General features: G+C 42.9%; 1 protein-coding gene across 4 annotated transcripts in view; it reads right to left on the bottom strand.

The window, feature by feature from the left end:
- Positions 1 to 17,951, bottom strand: part of LOC144595538 (mitochondrial intermediate peptidase-like) — a 71,047-nt gene that overhangs the window by 16,896 nt on the left and 36,200 nt on the right. For all 4 annotated transcript variants that reach the window (XM_078403067.1, XM_078403068.1, XM_078403069.1 and 1 more), the window contains 2 exons: positions 14,422 to 14,543; positions 4,184 to 4,257 (listed from right to left, as the gene is read on the bottom strand). In XM_078403067.1, coding sequence (XP_078259193.1) covers positions 4,184 to 4,257; positions 14,422 to 14,543 — 196 coding nt within the window. The remainder of the gene's footprint in view (positions 1 to 4,183; positions 4,258 to 14,421; positions 14,544 to 17,951) is intronic.

Here is a 17,951-nt window from a genome sequence, read left to right as displayed (position 1 = left end):
ACAGGCACTCTTTAGAGAACAGAAACAGATTATCAGCAAAAACTAATATCTTAGAAAAGTCAAAATGTGCTTCCCATTTAATTCTGGTTAGATACTTTTTGAAAATGATCTTTCATTTAGTTCAGAGGTACAGCATGGAAACAGGCCTTTCGGCCCACCAAGTTTGTGCTGACCAACAATCACCCATACATTCGTTCTCTTTTATCCTACACACTGGAGACAATTTACAGAAGCCAATTAACCTACAAACCAGCACATCTAAGGGATGTGGGAGGAAACTGGAGCACCCGGAGAAAGCCCACAGAGTCACAGGGTGAACGTGCAAATTTTGTACAGACAGCACCCATAGTCAGGATCAAACCTGGGTCTCAGGTGTTGTAAGGCAGCAACTCTACCACTGCGTCATTGTGCTGCCCTCCCATTCCTTTCTCAACGACTCAACTTAAAGGATACAAAATTTACAAATTCCATTCTGCAATCAACAAATGCCGCTGACGCCATTTATTTTACAGACTAGGAACAAGGAACTGCAGATACTAGTATACACAAGATGACAAAAAAGTGCCAGAGTCACTCAGCTGCCTGACCTGCTGAGCACTCACTCCTGCACTTTGTATCTAGTTTAGAGATACAGCATGGAAACAGGCCCTTCGACCCGCCGAATCCACACCGACCATCTATGTTATACCACTAGTTCTATGTTATCCCACTTTCGCATACACTCCTTTGCTGTGAGCAATTTTGGGCCCCATATCTGAAGAAGGATGTGCTGGCTCTGGAAAGGGTTCAGAGGATTACAAGAATTATTCCAGGAATGAGTGAGTTAGCATGTGATGAGTGTTTGACAGCACTGGGCCTCTACTCGCTGGAGTTTAGAAGGTTGAGGGGGGACCTCATTGAAACTTACAGAATAATGAAAGGCATAGATAGAGTGGATGTGGAAAGGATGTTTCCACTGGTGGGAGATTCTAGGTCATAGCCTCAGAATTAAAGGGCGCTCTTTTAGAAAGGAGGTGAGGAGGAACGTCTTTAGTCATAGGGTAGTTAATCTGAGGAACTCATTGCCAGAGGGCTGTGGAAGCCATGTCAGTGGATATTTTTAAGGCAGAGATAGACAAATTCTTGATTAGAACAGCTGTCAAGGGTTATGGGGAGAAGGCAGGAACATGGGATTAGGAGACAGCCATGAATGAATGGCAGAGTAGACTCGATGGGCCGAATGGCTTAATTCTACTCCTATAACTTGTGAACCTACCAACTAGGGGCAGAGGCCAATTAACCTACAAACCTGCACGCCTTTGGATGTGAAAGGAAATCATAGCACACAGTGGAAACTCATGCAGTCGCAGGGAAAACGTGCAAACTCCATTCAGACGGTACCTAAGGTCAGGATTGAACTTGGGTCTGGTACTGTGAGGCAGCAGCTCGACCACTGTGCTGCCCTTAATTGTTTTTTGTTCAAAGTTGACCCAGATCGTGATGTCACAATGGCAGATGGAAATGAGAGGGTTGATGTCACGTCAACAGTTGGAAATTAAGATGGTTGATGCTGGAAGTGAGGAAGGGTCTCAGCCTGAAACCCCAACTGTTCATTTCCCTTCACAGATGGTGTCTGGCCTGCTGAGTTCCTCCAGCTGCTTGTTTTTTGTACCAGATTTCAGCAGCTGCAGTTTTTAAACGCAAGTAAGAATTTAGGACATATGGCAATAAAAGTTTTGACTCTTTTGCATCTCCACTTCACTCAGATCTTACCTGTGATTGCACAGCTCAGATTAGGAAAAGCTTTTAATATTGAATCCCTGGGACAATGCTAATTTAAACAAACAAAATAAACAACCTCCATTTATGTGAACCCTTTCATAATTTTAGAATATCCTAAAGCACTTAACAGCCAATTATGCACCTTTGAACTAGTCATTGACATGAAGTGGAAAATACGACTGTAAGCCTGTGCACACAAATACTAACATAATATTGACCTAGTGATCTGCTCCAGCATAGTATTTGAAGAATAAATATTGAACAGAGCAATAGAAAGATAGGTCAGATGAATGTGTAGTTGATGGGATGGTGCAGGCGTTAGGTTCCTGGATCACTGGGACTATTTTTAAGGGAGATGTGACCTGTATCAGAGGGTTGTCCCTATATCTGAACAGGACAGACAGCACAGGTCGTTTGACCAACAATATCCGTGCTGAACATGATGTTAAATTAAACTAATCTCCTCTGTGTGCACGTGTTCCATATCGCTCCATTCTGTGCATATCCATGCGCCTATCTAAAAGCCTCTTAAATGCCTCTATTATATCTGCCTCCAGCACCATCCCTGACAGCACGTTTCAGGCATCCACCAATGTCCGTGGAAAACCGTGCTCCTAAACATTCTCCATTATAGCTCAACAGAAACACCTGGCATATTAAAAAAAATTCGACTATTGCAATTCTGTCAAATTAATATTTTTAAATACAGGGTAATTAACTTTTCAAAAAAATGAATTTCATCTTTATTTTTTATTACATTTGTAAAAAACTGTATTTCATTTGGGCGGCAGGGTGGCGCAGTAGTAGAGTTGCTGCCAGACAGCGCCAGAGACCTGGGTTCGATCCCGACTAGGGTGCCGTCTATTCGAATTATGCACGTTCTTCCTGTGAGTTTTCTCCGTTGGCTCCAGTTTCCTTCCACATTCCAAAGACATACAAATTTTGAGGTCACTTGGCTTCTGTCAATTGTCCCTAGAGTGTAGGATAGAACTAGTGTACTGGTCGGTGCCGACTCAGTGGGACAAAGGGCTTGTTTCCACGCTGTATCTCTAAACTAAACTAAATCTTATCCCTCAGCCATGTGGATATTCAAAACTTCACCCAACACCCTGCAAAATATTTACACACTTAAGTGTGCACTTTCTACTTCTTCATGTGCTGTGCGCACAAATTTTATAATCTGATAGCAAGCCTGATGGCATCTTAGTTGTTGAAAGTCAAAGATCTTTTTGAACTGACAATTCAGAACATTACACTTCAGAGAGGAAGAGAAAGAGAGACACTCACAAACATACTAACAGTCTCAGAGAAAAGGAGCCAGAGACAGACACCATTTGTTTGGCTCGGTAAACAGACAGCAGACTTTGATCATAGTTTACTGTCTTGAATCAGAACCCCTTTCAAACTGGTGGGGGAGCACACAGCAACCACATTGTTTATAGTGCCCTTTCGCTGAATGAAAACTATTCTTATATTAAGGATGCAAATGGCCATGAAATGAGATATGGCAAACTGATTTGTAAAAGTACACATTTGATGGCTCTGCTTTCATTTTCTTTGCTTGACTGCCAAAACTTGAAAAGATTCATGTTTTGGATTTGCTCTTTTTTTTATAAACTGAATTTGAACTCACATTAGTAACAAAATATGAAATTTATAAAATAAATAGATCAAAATTCCAAAGTGTTACAGTGCCTGCCTGACCTGCTGAGTTCCTCCAGCACTTTGTGATTTGCAAAACATTACCATTTGTCAGCACATTAATTTGTGAAGGATAAAATAAAATAAATCATATCACATTCTGGGTTTCCTCTTCAACGTCCAGAAATGCTGAAAACGTTGTTTACATAGTCTACAAATTGAAATGCAGTAAAACAACTAAGATGGACAGCAGAAAGCCCAAGATACGAGGTCTCAGCATGTCCAAGATGTTTAGTTTAGCTTAGAGAAACAGCGCAGAAACAGGTCCTTCGGCCCACCAAGTCTGCGCCAACTAGTGATCCCCGTACACTAACACTATCCTACACACTAGGGACAATTTACAACTTTACCGAAGCCATTTAACCTACAAACCTGCACATCTTTGGAGTGTGGGAGGGATTCGGAGCACCCGGAGAAAACCCACGCAGTCACAGGGAGAACACACAAACTCCATGCAGACAGGACTCGTAATCACGATCAAACCAGGGTCTCTGGCACTGTAGGGCAGCAACTATCATGTCACCCCAGTCATCCTGCCTGATATAACTTTTCCTCTGACTCCAAGAAAGATCTATAGATAGGAACGCAATTCTGATTGTGTGTTTTCAACAACTGAACGTACAACTTGTCCCCAGACAAACTGAAAAACCACCAGCCTGGATATTGTACAGTAAAACAACCTCGTGAAGTGGAAACAAAATTAACCAAGATTTTGTTTTACCTTCCACCATGAACATAGGTACTTTTCCACCACCATGTGCCAGCATCTCTCTGCGGTATCGCTCTCCTACATCCCTGAGGGAAAAATGATAATATTACACCACCTGCATTCAAAGCTTGTTCAGCAACGGAGATACTTATAAGTATTTTCAGAGGCAAGTTCAACCTGGTTAAAATTGATTGAACACCATTTTTACATAGCACCATTTCTAAAATAATATTTATTATACAGGAAGGTTCTAAAAAACACTGCTTTTTACCTGAAAATGCTAAATGTTTTGCATTGTAGTTTTTTTAGGGACACTGTTTTCTTTTGATTGTCATTTTGTCAGAGTCATACAGTGCAGAAACAGCCACTTTGGCCCAAGTTGCCCACACCGACCAACAAGCCCCATTCACACTGGTCCCACCTGTCAGCATTTGGCCCATATTCATGTACCTGTCCAAAAGGTTTTGTTTACGTTGTGATAGTTCCTGCTTCAACTACCTCCTCTGGCAGCTTGTCCATATACCTACCGCCCATTAAAATGCTGCCCCTCAGGTTCCTATTAAATCTTTCCCCCCCACCCCCTCATCTTAAACCTATGTCCTCTGGTTCTTGAATCCCCTACTCTGAGTAAGAGACTCCATAGATAGGGTATCTATTCCATAGATGGGATAGTGTCAAGGACCATATTTTCTAGTATTCTTGAAAACTCCTTCAAAGTTTGTAATGCTGTTGGTCTTTGTAAGGCAATTAGATTTCTCACAATGTAACTAAGGCTAGTGCCGAATACACATTTGCTAAAAGATGAGGTAAATACAGAAGTTAAAGTGTTGTACTTAAATGCGCGTAGTATAAAAAATAAAGTGGATGAGCTTGAGGCTCAGTTAGTCATGGGCAAGTATGATGTTGTAGGGATCACTGAGACATGGCTACAAGAGGACCAGGGCTGGGAACTGAATATTCAGGGGTACACAACGTATAGAAAAGACAGACAGGTGGGCAGAGGGGGTGGGGTTGCTCTGATGGTAAGGAATGATATTCATTCCCTTGCAAGGGGTGACATAGAATCAGGAGATGTTGAATCAGTATGGATAGAAATGAGAAATTGTAAGGGTAAAAAGACCCTAATGGGAGTTATCTATAGGCCCCCAAACAGTAGCCTCGACTTAGGGTGCAAGTTAAATCAGGAGATAAAATTGGCGTGTCAAAAATGTAATGCTACGGTGGTTATGGGAGATTTCAACATGCAGGTAGACTGGGAAAATCAGGTTGGAAATGGACCCCAGGAAAGAGAGTTTGTAGAGTGCCTTCGAGATGGATTCTTAGAACAGCTTGTACTGGAGCCTACCAGGGAGAAGGCAATTCTGGATTTAGTGTTGTGTAATGATCCTGATCTGATAAGGGGACTAGAGGTAAAAGAGCCATTAGGAGGCAGTGATCACAACATGATAAGTTTTACTCTGCAAATGGAAAGGCAGAAGGGAAAATCGGAAGTGTCGGTATTACAGTATAGCAAAGGGGATTACAGAGGCATGAGGCGGGAGCTGGCCAAAATTGATTGGAAGGAGGCCCTAGCAGGGAAGACGGTAGAACAGCAATGGCAGGTATTCCTGGGAATAATGCAGAGGTTGCAGGATCAATTTATTCCAAAGAGGTGGAAAGACTCTAAGGGGAGTAAGAGACACCTATGGCTGACAAGGGAAGTCAGGGACAGCATAAAAATTAAGGAGAGGAAGTATAACATAGCAAAGAAGAGTGGGAAGACAGAGGATTGGGACTCTTTTAAAGAGCAACAAAAGTTAACTAAAAAGGCAATACGAGGAGAAAAGATGAGGTACGAGGGTAAACTAGCCAATAATATAAAGGAGGATAGCAAAAGTTTTTTTAGGTACGTGAAGAGGAAAAAAATAGTCAAGGCAAATGTGGGTCCCTTGAAGACAGAAGCAGGGGAATTTATTATGGGGAACAAAGAAATGGCAGACGAGTTAAACCGTTACTTTGGATCTGTCTTCACTGAGGAAGATACACACAATCTCCCAAATGTTCTAGGGGCTGGAGAACCTAGGGTGATGGAGGAACTGAAGGAAATCCACATTAGGCAGGAAATGGTTTTGGGTAGACTGATGGGACTGAAGGCTGATAAATCCCCAGGGCCTGATGGTCTGCATCCCAGAGTACTTAAGGAGGTGGCTCTAGAAATAGTGGAAGCATTGGAGATCATTTTTCAATGTTCTATAGATTCAGGATCAGTTCCTGTGGATTGGAGGATAGCAAATGTTATCCCACTTTTTAAGAAAGGAGGGAGAGAGAAAACGGGTAATTATAGACCAGTTAGTCTGACATCAGTGGTGGGGAAAATGCTGGAGTCAATTATAAAAGACGAAATTGCTGAGCATTTGGATAGCAGTAACGGGATCGTTCCGAGTCAGCATGGATTTACGAAGGGGAAATCATGCTTGACAAATCTACTGGAATTTTTTGAGGATGTAACTAGGAAAATTGACAAGGGAGAGTCAGTGGATGTGGTGTACCTCGACTTTCAGAAAGCCTTCGACAAGGTCCCACATAGGAGATTAGTGGGCAAAATTAGGGCACATGGTATTGGGGGTAGGGTACTGACATGGATAGAAAATTGGTTAACAGACAGAAAGCAAAGAGTGGGGATAAATGGGTCCCTTTCGGAATGGCAGGTAGTGACCAGTGGGGTACCGCAAGGTTCGGTGCTGGGACCCCAGCTATTTACGATATACATTAATGACTTAGACGGAGGGATTAAAAGTACCATTAGCAAATTTGCAGATGATACTAAGTTGGGGGGTAGTGTGAATTGTGAGGAAGATGCAATAAGGCTGCAGGGTGACCTGGACAGGTTGTGTGAGTGGGCGGATACATGGCAGATGCAGTTTAATGTAGATAAGTGTGAGGTTATTCACTTTGGAAGTAAGAATAGAAAGGCAGATTATTATCTGAATGGTGTCAAGTTAGGAGGAGGGGGAGTTCAACGAGATCTGGGTGTCCTAGTGCATCAGTCAATGAAAGGAAGCATGCAGGTTCAGCAGGCAGTGAAGAAAGCCAATGGAATGTTGGCCTTCGTAACAAGAGGAGTTGAGTATAGGAGCAAAGAGGTCCTTCTACAGTTGTACCGGGCCCTGGTGAGACCGCACCTGGAGTACTGTGTGCAGTTTTGGTCTCCAAATTTGAGGAAGGATATTCTTGCTATGGAGGGCGTGCAGCGTAGGTTCACTAGATTAATTCCCGGAATGGCGGGACTGTCGTATGTTGAAAGGCTGGAGCGATTGGGCTTGTATACACTGGAATTTAGAAGGATGAGGGGGGATCTTATTGAAACATATAAGATAATTAGGGGATTGGACACATTAGAGGCAGATAACATGTTCCCAATGTTGGGGGAGTCCAGAACAAGGGGCCACAGTTTGAGAATAAGGGGTAGGCCATTTAGAACGGAGATGAGGAAGAACTTTTTCAGTCAGAGGGTGGTGAAGGTGTGGAATTCTCTGCCTCAGAAGGCAGTGGAGGCCAGTTCGTTGGATGCTTTCAAGAGAGAGCTGGATAGAGCTCTTAAGGATAGCGGAGTGAGGGGGTATGGGGAGAAGGCAGGAACGGGGTACTGATTGATAGTGATCAGCCATGATCGCATTGAATGGCGGTGCTGGCTCGAAGGGCTGAATGGCCTACTCCTGCACCTATTGTCTATTGTCTATTGTCTATGAGCAACATTCGTTTAGTTTAGTTTCATGATACAGCGTGGAAACAGGCCCTTTGGCCCACTGAGTCCACGCCAACCAGCGATCCCTGTACACTCGTTCTATACTAAACACTGGGGACAATTCGCAGTAGCCAATGAACCTACAAACCTGCACGTCTTTGGAATGTGGGAGGAAACCGGAGCACACAGAGAGAATGCGCAAACACCACACAGACAGCACTCAAGGTCAGGATCGAACCCAGGTCTCTGGTGCTGGAAGGCAGCAACTCTACCGCTGCGCCACTGTGCTGCCCACTTCTTCCTTTATTTTTTCCTGAACTCCCATAAAGAGTGCTCACTTTATATACAGTTGGACCATTGGGCCTAAAAAAGGTCAAATTTCCTCACAGGTCTCGCCCTCTTACCCCCTCACTTTCACCTGTAATCAGTTATAAAAATGCTCCTGCTATTAACTGTAAAGGTAACAGTCTTCTTCAAGTAATCCTTGCATTCCCTCCCCTTCCCCTCCCCCACCGTAGTCGTTCTACAAGTTCCACATTTTGCATATTCGTATCCCTTCGTTATCACCTCTTCCCCGGCCACCAATGGGCTATTATTGGCTCTACACTTCCATGGTCATCCGTTGCTGGCCCTGCCCTGGCCTTTTCCTACCTCCAGTTCCCTCCCCTATACTTTCAGTCTGTAGAAGGGTCCTGACCCGAAACGTCACCCATCCTTTTTCCCCAGAGATGCTGCCTGACGGCTGAGTTACTCAAGCAGTCTGTCTGTTAACAGTCTCCAACTGTGAGAGCGCAAGGTGGGAGTTATAGTTAAACAAGGTAACCACATCATTTCACAAGGTCAACTCATTTGTAAGTCAAAATATAGTGAGTGGCTAATTCAAAATATTTCGGGAATCAGCTTAAAAAAAATGACTGTTACATATAAAAGATAAAAACTTCACCCCTGGCCTTTGTCAAACAATCTGCCTATCCAAAACCCCCCTCGCTTGTGTTCACCTATTACTGCCCATGCTCTGTCCTGCCTCTCCTCTCTTCAAGCTTTCTTTCCTACCCTCTTCAGTGGTAGAGTTGCTGCCTTACAAGGCCAGACACCCGGGTTCGATCCTGACAACGGGTGCTGTCAGTACGGAGTTTATACATTGTACACAAGTGTACACAAGTTGTATGTGTATACAAGTTGTGACAAACACCATTATGATAATGATGAGCTGAATTAACAACAATTAACAGCTGATTTCCCTAAACTTCCTCACATTGATGGGTGGAGATGGGTGGTTGAAGGGCCTGTTTCCACACTGTATCTCTAAACTAAATAGTCATTGGCCACTAATGACAAATGATCAATTATGCAATCTATGGATTGCGCCTGAAGTTAAATTTTGACTTCAGTTGTTTATGTTTATATATTCTGAACAATATAAGCCAGTCATAACCAAACATCTTTTATCTTTTTCCCTTTGAGGTTGAAACTAACCCAAGAAAGACAACACTTCATTTAAGTAGAATCATAATAGTCCTTGGCCACCCCAACGTGCTTTACAGCAAAGAAAATACATCTGTCACTGTGGTAAAATAGAAAATGCAGCAACAATGTGTACACAAGTTGTGACAAACACCATTATGATAATGACGAGCTGAATTAACAACAATTAATAGCTGATTTCCCTAATCTTCCTCACATTGATCACATTGGATCGCCACTGGAGACTTTGGATGCGAGGAGTGGGCCGTTAGGAGGATGAACCGGGTATTGCCTCCAGTCCCCTCAAGGTCAGCTGCAGGAGGCGCCCAGGGACGCAAAGATAAGGAGAGGGACATCGGTTCGCAGGCCAATCCAGTCAGAGGAAGAGCCTGCAGGAGCCTGGGGCTTACTGGGATCGGCAACTGCCTGTTTGGCCCAACACATCCATGTCGATCAAGAGGGAGAGTCTAGGACTGGAAATCATAGCCTCAGAATAAAACAAAGTACTTTTAGAAAGAAGATAACGGGAAATTATAGACCAGTTAGTCTGACATCAGTGGTGGGGAAGATGCTGGAGTCAATTATAAAAGACGAAATTGCGGAGCATTTGGATCGCAGTAACGGGATCGTTCCGAGTCAGCATGGATTTACGAAGGGGAAATCGTGCTTGACTAATCTACTGGAATTTTTTGAGGATGTAACTAGGAAAATTGACAGGGGAGAGCCGGTGGATGTGGTGTACCTCGACTTTCAGAAAGCCTTCGACAAGGTCCCACATAGGAGATTGGTGGGCAAAATTAGAGCACATGGTATTGGAGGTAGGGTACTGACATGGATAGAAAGTTGGTTGACAGACAGAAAGCAAAGAGTGGGGATAAATGGGTCCCTTTCAGAATGGCAGGCAGTGACTAGTGGGGTACCGCAAGGCTCGGTGATGGGACCGCAGCTATTTACAATATACATCAATGACTTGGATGATGGGATTAAAAGTACCATTAGCAAATTTGCCGATGATACAAAGCTAGGTGGCAGTGTGAACTGTGAGGAAGATGCTATGAGGTTGCAGGGTGACTTGGACAGGTTGTGTGAGTGGGCGGATGCATGGCAGATGCAGTTTAATGTGGATAAGTGTGAGGTTATCCACTTAGGTGGTAAGAATAGGAAGGCAGATTATTATTTGAATGGTGTCAAGTTAGGAAAAGGGGACGTACTACGTGATCTGGGTGTCTTAGTGCATCAGTCACTGAAAGGAAGCATGCAGGTACAGCAGGCAGTGAAGAAAGCCAATGGAATGTTGGCCTTCATAACAAGAGGAGTTGAGTATAGGAGCAAAGAGGTCCTTCTGTAGTTGTACAGGGCCCTAGTGAGACCGCACCTGGAGTAGTGTGTGCAGTTTTGGTCTCCAAATTTGAGGAAGGATATTCTTGCTATTGAGGGCGTGCAGCGTAGGTTTACTAGGTTAATTCCCGGAATGGCGGGACTGTCGTATGTTGAAAGACTGGAGCGACTAGGTTTGTATACACTGGAATTTAGAAGGATGAGAGGGGATCTTATCGAAACGTATAAGATTATTAAGGGGTTGGACATGTTAGAGGCAGGAAACATGTTCCCAATGTTGGGGGAGTCCAGAACCAGGGGCCACAGTTTAAGAATAAGGGGTAGGCCATTTAGAACAGAGATGAGGAAAAACTTTTTTAGTCAGAGAGTTGCGAATCTGTGGAATTCTCTGCCTCAGAGAGCAGTGGAGGCCAATTCTCTGAATACATTCAAGAGAGAGCTAGATAGAGCTCTTAAGGATAGCGGAGTCAGGGGGTATGGGGAGAAAGCAGGAACGGGGTACTGATTGAGAATGATCAGCCATGATCACATTGAATGGCGGTGCTGGCTCGAAGGGCCAAATGGCCTTCTCCTACACCTATTGTCTATTGTCTATAAGATGAGGAATTTCTTTAGTCAGAGGGTGGTGAATCTGTGGAATTCACTGCATTAGATGGTTGTGGAGGCCAAGTCAATGGATATTTTTACCACAGAGATTGACAGATTTTTGATTAGTAAGGGTGTCAGGGGTTATGGGGAGAAGGCAGGAGATTGGGGTTGAGAGGGAAAGATAGATCAGCCATGATTGTATAGTGGAATAGATTTGATGAGCTGAATGACCTAATTCTGCTCCTATAACTTGTGAACTTATGAACTTATGAAGATTCTTTTCTGAGCCAGTCCCATATCGCTCTAAACCTTTCTGATCTGTAAACCTGTCCAAATATCTTTTAAACGTTGTAAAACTGTAGGCTTTTTGCAAGATTTGTCCAATTAGTCCATTTCAAATCAATCGGATAAACAAAGCCAAAGTTGGAAAATTATTCAATGAATTTGATGTTCACGCAGCATTAGTTTTAAAACGCAGTTAATTGACTAATATGACTTTTTAAATTGAACAACTCAATTAGCACTAATCAACTACAGAATCGGAATTATTCATCTATAATAGAAAAAGGTGTGTGTACAACGGAACAGCAGATGTTCGTTTAATCTGAATTAGTCACAAAGCGCTGGATTAACTCAGCAAGTCAAGGCAGCATCTCTGGAGAAAAAGGATGGGTCGTGACACTTCTTCAGACGGAAAGTAAAGGGGAGAGAACTGGAGGTAAGAAAAGGCCAAAACAAAGCAGGGCCAGCAACAGAGAGCCAAGGAAGGTTGGAGCCCATAATGAAAAGATCTGAATTTGTCCTGTAGATGTTGCATGTCTACTCCCTCCCACAGGATTTCTCCCAATAGAATTTCTATTCTCTCCCACGTGGCTGAGCAGCGATTTCTGCAAAATGTTTTTGGGTACTTTTATATTACCAATCGCACAAATAGTAAAGGAGCATCACTGAATTGATGATATTAGCTTGGATTGTGGATTGTCAAACTGCCAAAATGAAGAATGAAATAGTGGGCATCAAAAATAACCAGAAACCACAATTTGTTCAACGAATATGTAGGATAATTGGATTTGGAAAGCTCAGAAGGTTTGGTTTCTTGCTGCAGATATATTCCTGGATATGATGGCCTACATGACCTGAAGAGATTGTTAAAAGGGAAATAATAATTATTCAGTTCATTAGAAGCATCTCATATCCCAAACAATTGAAATCGGTCATTCAGGTGTCAAAGATGCTATTCTTCTTAGAGATGTGACTTGAAGGCCTGAGCTACAGGGAGAGGTTGGGAAGGCTAGGACTTTATTCCTTGGAGTACTAAAGGATGAGGGGTGATCTTATACAGTTGTATAAAATCATGAGGGGAATAGACAAGTAGATGCACAGAGTATTTTACCCAGAGTAGTGGAATCAAGACCAGTGGACACAGGTTTAAGGTGAGAGGGGAAAGATTTAATAGGAACCCGAGAGGCAACTTTTTTACACGGAGAGTGTTGGGTATATGGAACGAGCTGCCGGATGAGGTAGTTACTATTAAAACATGTAAAAGACATTTGAACAGGTACATGGATAGGAAAGATTTAGAGGGATATATGCAAAACGCAGGCAGGTGGAACTAGCGTAGAAGGGGCATCTTGGTTGGCATAGGGAAGGAGGGCTGAGAGGCCTGTTTCCATGCTGTATGACTTTATGTCAAAAAAACAAAAATATTTTCTGTATTTTTGACATCCTTATCAAAAATGGCAAGATGTCAATAGTGCAGTAAATATTTTTGGTCAATAGTGCAGTAAATATTTTTGGTTTTAAAAGGAAACCTACTTTGTTTTGAAGGGTAAAACAATATGCAATCCAAATGGATGATCAAAGGACATTTAAAGCCTACAAAAGCCCAAAAGGTTTAGATGGGTTAGTTAAACCTAGGTGAAAAAAGTTACAGAACTGACTACATGAAGTATATTTGTTGAATGTCAACGCTTGAATAAGAGATACAGATCAGCATTCAAATCCAATATGTTGTTTCTAGCTATTAGAAACTATTTTGTTCTTTGGTCAAGAAAAATGATTAATTTCCCATTGTTTAAAAAAAACATTAAAATCCACAATCTCACTCAGCTTAATAACAATCTGAATTATAAATGTTCCCTGTTTTAAACAGAGACACCTCCTTTCATAGAATTGTACAGTACTGGCGGAGATTTATTTCATATTTCAGATACAGCGCGGAAACAGGCCTTTTCGGCCCACCAAGTCCGCACCGCCCAGTGATCCCCGCACACTAACACCATCCTACACACACTAGGGACAATTTTTACATTTACCCAATCAATTAACCTACATTCCTGTACGTCTTTGGAGTGTGGGAGGAAACTGAAGATCTCGGAGAAAACCCACGCAGGTCACGGGGAGAACGTACAAACTCCTTACAGTACAGCACCCGTAGTCAGGATCGAACCTGAGTCTCCAACGCTGCATTCGCTGTAAAGCAGCAACTCTACCGCTGCGCTACCGTGCCGCCCCTAACTTGACCCCTTGCTGGCTTTAGAGATTCGGCGTGGAAACAGGCCCTTTGGCCCACCGAGTCCGCACCAACCAGCAACCAGAACTGCTGATGCTGGTTTATACCTAAGATAGACACTATGAGCTGGATTAACTCAGCAAGTCAGGCAGCATATCTAGAGAAAAAGGATGGGTGACGTTTCTAGTCGGGATCCTTCTTTAGACCTTTTTGCTACAGATTCTAGCATCTACTGCCTCTTAGTTTAGAGATTCAGCTCTAAAACAGGCCCTTCAGCACACCGAATCCACGCTGACTAGTGTTCACTCCATACACTGGCACTATCCTACACATTAGGGAAATTTATAATTTTACTGAAGCCAATTAACCTATAAGCCTGGACGTCTTTTGGGGCGTATGTAATTAGTTCTGTACCTGTATTATTTGCCGACAGCTCTCTAAATTCCCAATCATTCTATAATTCCCTTTTGAATGTTCCAAGTGAATTTGCTCATCGATCATTACATACTCCTTTTACATAAATAGATGTCACCTAGTTCCCAAATTTTCTCATTGTAATTCCCATTTCCTTTTCATTGATCAAAGAATACAATGCAATTTAATTCAATATTCCTATTTTTTAACCTGTTAAGCGGGTCCTTCATGAAGCATTGCTTCCAAACCATCGAGGCCACAGCTCTTGACATAAGGTAGGAGTAATATTTGGCACCATAACCAACAAGGTGGCTAAAACGCAGCTGCCAAGCCTGAAAAAGGAAAAGAAAACTGTCGTTGACTCCTCTTCTGAATTATGAATATGTAACATATGCACATACAGACTTAAATGAAATTAGTTACAATATTTCAATCTAAGTATGTAGCTTTAAATTGAATAATTCAAAATGGTGATATAATTTCTAATCTGGAGGGAAGTTAAACATTTCCCTTCATGTGCAGGAAAAATAGAAGAGCACGAAATATGCAAATGCAGACTAAGTTATGATGCAGAAATGAATCATTAGAATAATTTGACAAGATAAAGGGACAGGACAGGAGCAATTACGTAAATTCCCTGCCGATCGGGCATGTTCCCATTGAAGAAGAGAGGGCTAAGCAACAAGGGGAGGAGGGGGGAGGGGAGGAGAAGAGGGGGGGGAGGAGGGAAGAGGGGAGGAAGGGGGAGGGGAGGAGGGGGGAGTGAGGAGGAGGGGGGAGTGCGGAGGAGGGGGGAGTGGGGAGGAGGGAGGAGTGGGGGAGAAGAGGGTGCTGCACCAATGCAGAAGAGGTTTGGGCCCAACGAGTCCACTTGATCTAGTAGATAATTAAAGCCCAAAGTCAGAGACAAGTTACCTCTCCCGTGGGCAGAATCGCAAAAGCAAACAGCCTGTTTGCAGGCCTGTTCAACATGTTGCAGAAAAGAGGGCACCTGTGAATGAGGGATGTTGGATTCTTGGTAGGGATATTATTTGGGAGTTAATGTGCAATGTCAATATGTGGGCAAAATGGGTCACCAGTGTTGGGGGTGTGGAGAGGGCGCAGGCGGTCCAATGGAGAGTTGGGAGGTAAGGGAACCCACTCGAGTGTGGTACCCAGCCCAGCTGGAACCTGCACTGGGAGCTGTACTATTAGTGAAAAGAGCACCCAGCAATAGGCACACTTTGTTCATAGGGAAATATATTGATCTAGTCTAAAGAAGGTCTCGACCCAAAACATCACCTAACCATGATCTCCAGGGATGAGATCGTTTCTCAATCTTCAAGGCATTGCAGGCCAAGTCTACGTTATCTCCCCATATACAATAAACCTGCCGTCTCAACAACCAGGCGGGAGAATCTTCATTGCACTCTCTATTGGAAGTAGGTTCTTGCTGAGGCAGGGAGACTAGAACGCAAAAAAACCAACTGTAATCTCATTGGGACTATATAATTTTGGCCAATGTATCTCAACTCTTGTACTCAAATCCACTTGCAGTAAAGGCGAATGTAGCTTGGGCTCTCTAAAATGCCTGCCAAATCTGCATATTAACTTTCAGCGATTTATACACAAATACACTCAATAGCTTTTAATTTGAGACTCAATGAACTGCAGATTTTACAAAAAAGGACACAAAGTGGTGGAGTAACTCAGCAGGGTCAGGCAGCATCTGGACAAAAGGAATAGATCTGATGTAGAGTTCTGACGCGAAACATCATCTATTCCCTTTCCCCAGAGATGCTGCCTGACCCTTCGTGTTATATACTGGCTGTTATACATCTTGGATAGGCGACATTTCAGATCGTGGTCCTTCTTCACACTGATTATAGTAGGAAGGAGAAAGCTGGATGGGAGATGAAGGTGGGACAAAGCCTGGCAAATGATAGATGGATACAGGTGAGGGACATGGGTGCACAACGGCCAGAGATAAGAAGAAGTCCAAAGATTGTGAGATAAGGAGAGAAGATGTGCGAAAAGTGAAAATAAAGGAAGAAATATAGTTGAACTGATACAGAAGGGGAAAAGAGTGGCAGGATAGTGGATGGAATGGGTGTGCATCCAGGTGGGGCACAGGGGACAAAGGCCAGAGAAGGGAAGAAGACAAAAGTCTGTGAGATAAGGAAAGAAGCGAGAAATCGGTTCATATGTTCACAAGTTATTGGAGCCGAATTAGGCCATTCAGCCCTTCAAATCTACACCACCAATCAATCATGGCTGATCTATCTTTCCCTCTCAACCCCATGCTCCTGCCTTCTCCCCATTGTAGATCAGTCATTATATTCCTGATCCAGGCCGGGTTTTCAGACTGACATCATATGGAATGTGTCTTGCACGTGCGTGGACGTAGCTTTATTGATAAGATATTAGAACAATCGAGATGGTTGAGAGCGTGGGACTCTTTCTCAGTCTCCAATGCTTATGGCTAATAAAGAACTTTATATTAGCTTATGGCTAATAAAGAACTTTATACTTGTCGTCATTACAACTTCTTACACCCATAACCCCCGACACCTTACTAATCAACAATCTGTCAATCTCGGCCTTAAAAATACCCATTGACTCGGCCTCCGCAGCCATCTTTTGTAATCAATTCCACAGATTCACCACCACTCTGACTAAAGAAATTTCTCCATATCTCCTGTCTAAAGATACAACCTTTTATTCTGAGGCTATGGCCGCTGGCCCTAGAATCTCCTTATACTGGAAACATCTTCTCCACATCCACAAATGAAGCCTGTGGGAGGGAACAAAAGCCAGAGATGGTGAAGATGAGCTTTTAAACCATGTTTTGTTCTATTTTTTCTATCAATGTGGCAATTGTTTATTTGTATTCCATTTACGCTTTTCCCCCATTTATGTCCGTCTAAATCTTCTGAAGCCTCCTTGCATCCCTCTAATAGCTCACTCTGCCACCTAGCTTTGCATTATCAGCAAACTTGTATTTCATTACGTTTGATTGCCCTCAGGTAAGTCACTGATACAGATTGTGACCTGCGATACTGTTCTGACCAGTCTCCCTACCCAAACATGATCCATCGCTCCACATCTATGTTTCTATTTTCTGTCCATTAATCAATCTTCAATCCATACCAGTTAATACCATGTATTCTAATTTTGTTTGATTTTCTAGTATCGTCCCTTTTCAAAACCTTACTTAAAAGACTAAATGCCTCTCTTAATCCTTCTGTTAGCCGCAACAACGACAAATTCTAACAGATCTGGCAAATGCGATTTCCCTCTGATAAATCAATGTAAACTTCCCCCAACCACTTCCTTAATAATAGATCCCAACATTGTTTTTAGCACTGATGCCAGGCTAACCAATCTATGGTTCCCTATTTTACAAACCCTCCATTCTTAAAAAGATAGAGTACATCTGCTGGCACAAGAGACAACAAAGGAGGAATTTCTTTGGTCAGAGGGTGGTGAAGCTGTGGAATTCTTTGCCATTGAAGGCTGTGGAGGCTTCACAGCCCTCTGTGGCAATGAGGTAACAGCGGTAATCCATGTTCTCCAGAGATGCTGCCTGACCCATTGAGCTACTGATAACTCAGTACTTTGTATACTTTCAAGATATTTCATCACTGATTTTTAAAATAGAAATAGTCAGTGATGTGAAAATAGTCTGAAGCCAGGTCCCCACCCAAAATAGTGCATGTCCATTTCCCTCCACAGATGCTGCTTGTGCACTTTGTGCACTC

Source organism: Rhinoraja longicauda, chromosome 7 (genome assembly GCF_053455715.1).
Source record: "Rhinoraja longicauda isolate Sanriku21f chromosome 7, sRhiLon1.1, whole genome shotgun sequence".
In the NCBI taxonomy this organism is placed as follows: domain Eukaryota; kingdom Metazoa; phylum Chordata; class Chondrichthyes; order Rajiformes; family Arhynchobatidae; genus Rhinoraja; species Rhinoraja longicauda.
Note: the sequence above shows the minus strand (reverse complement) of the source record. Positions and strands in the feature narration are given on the sequence as shown.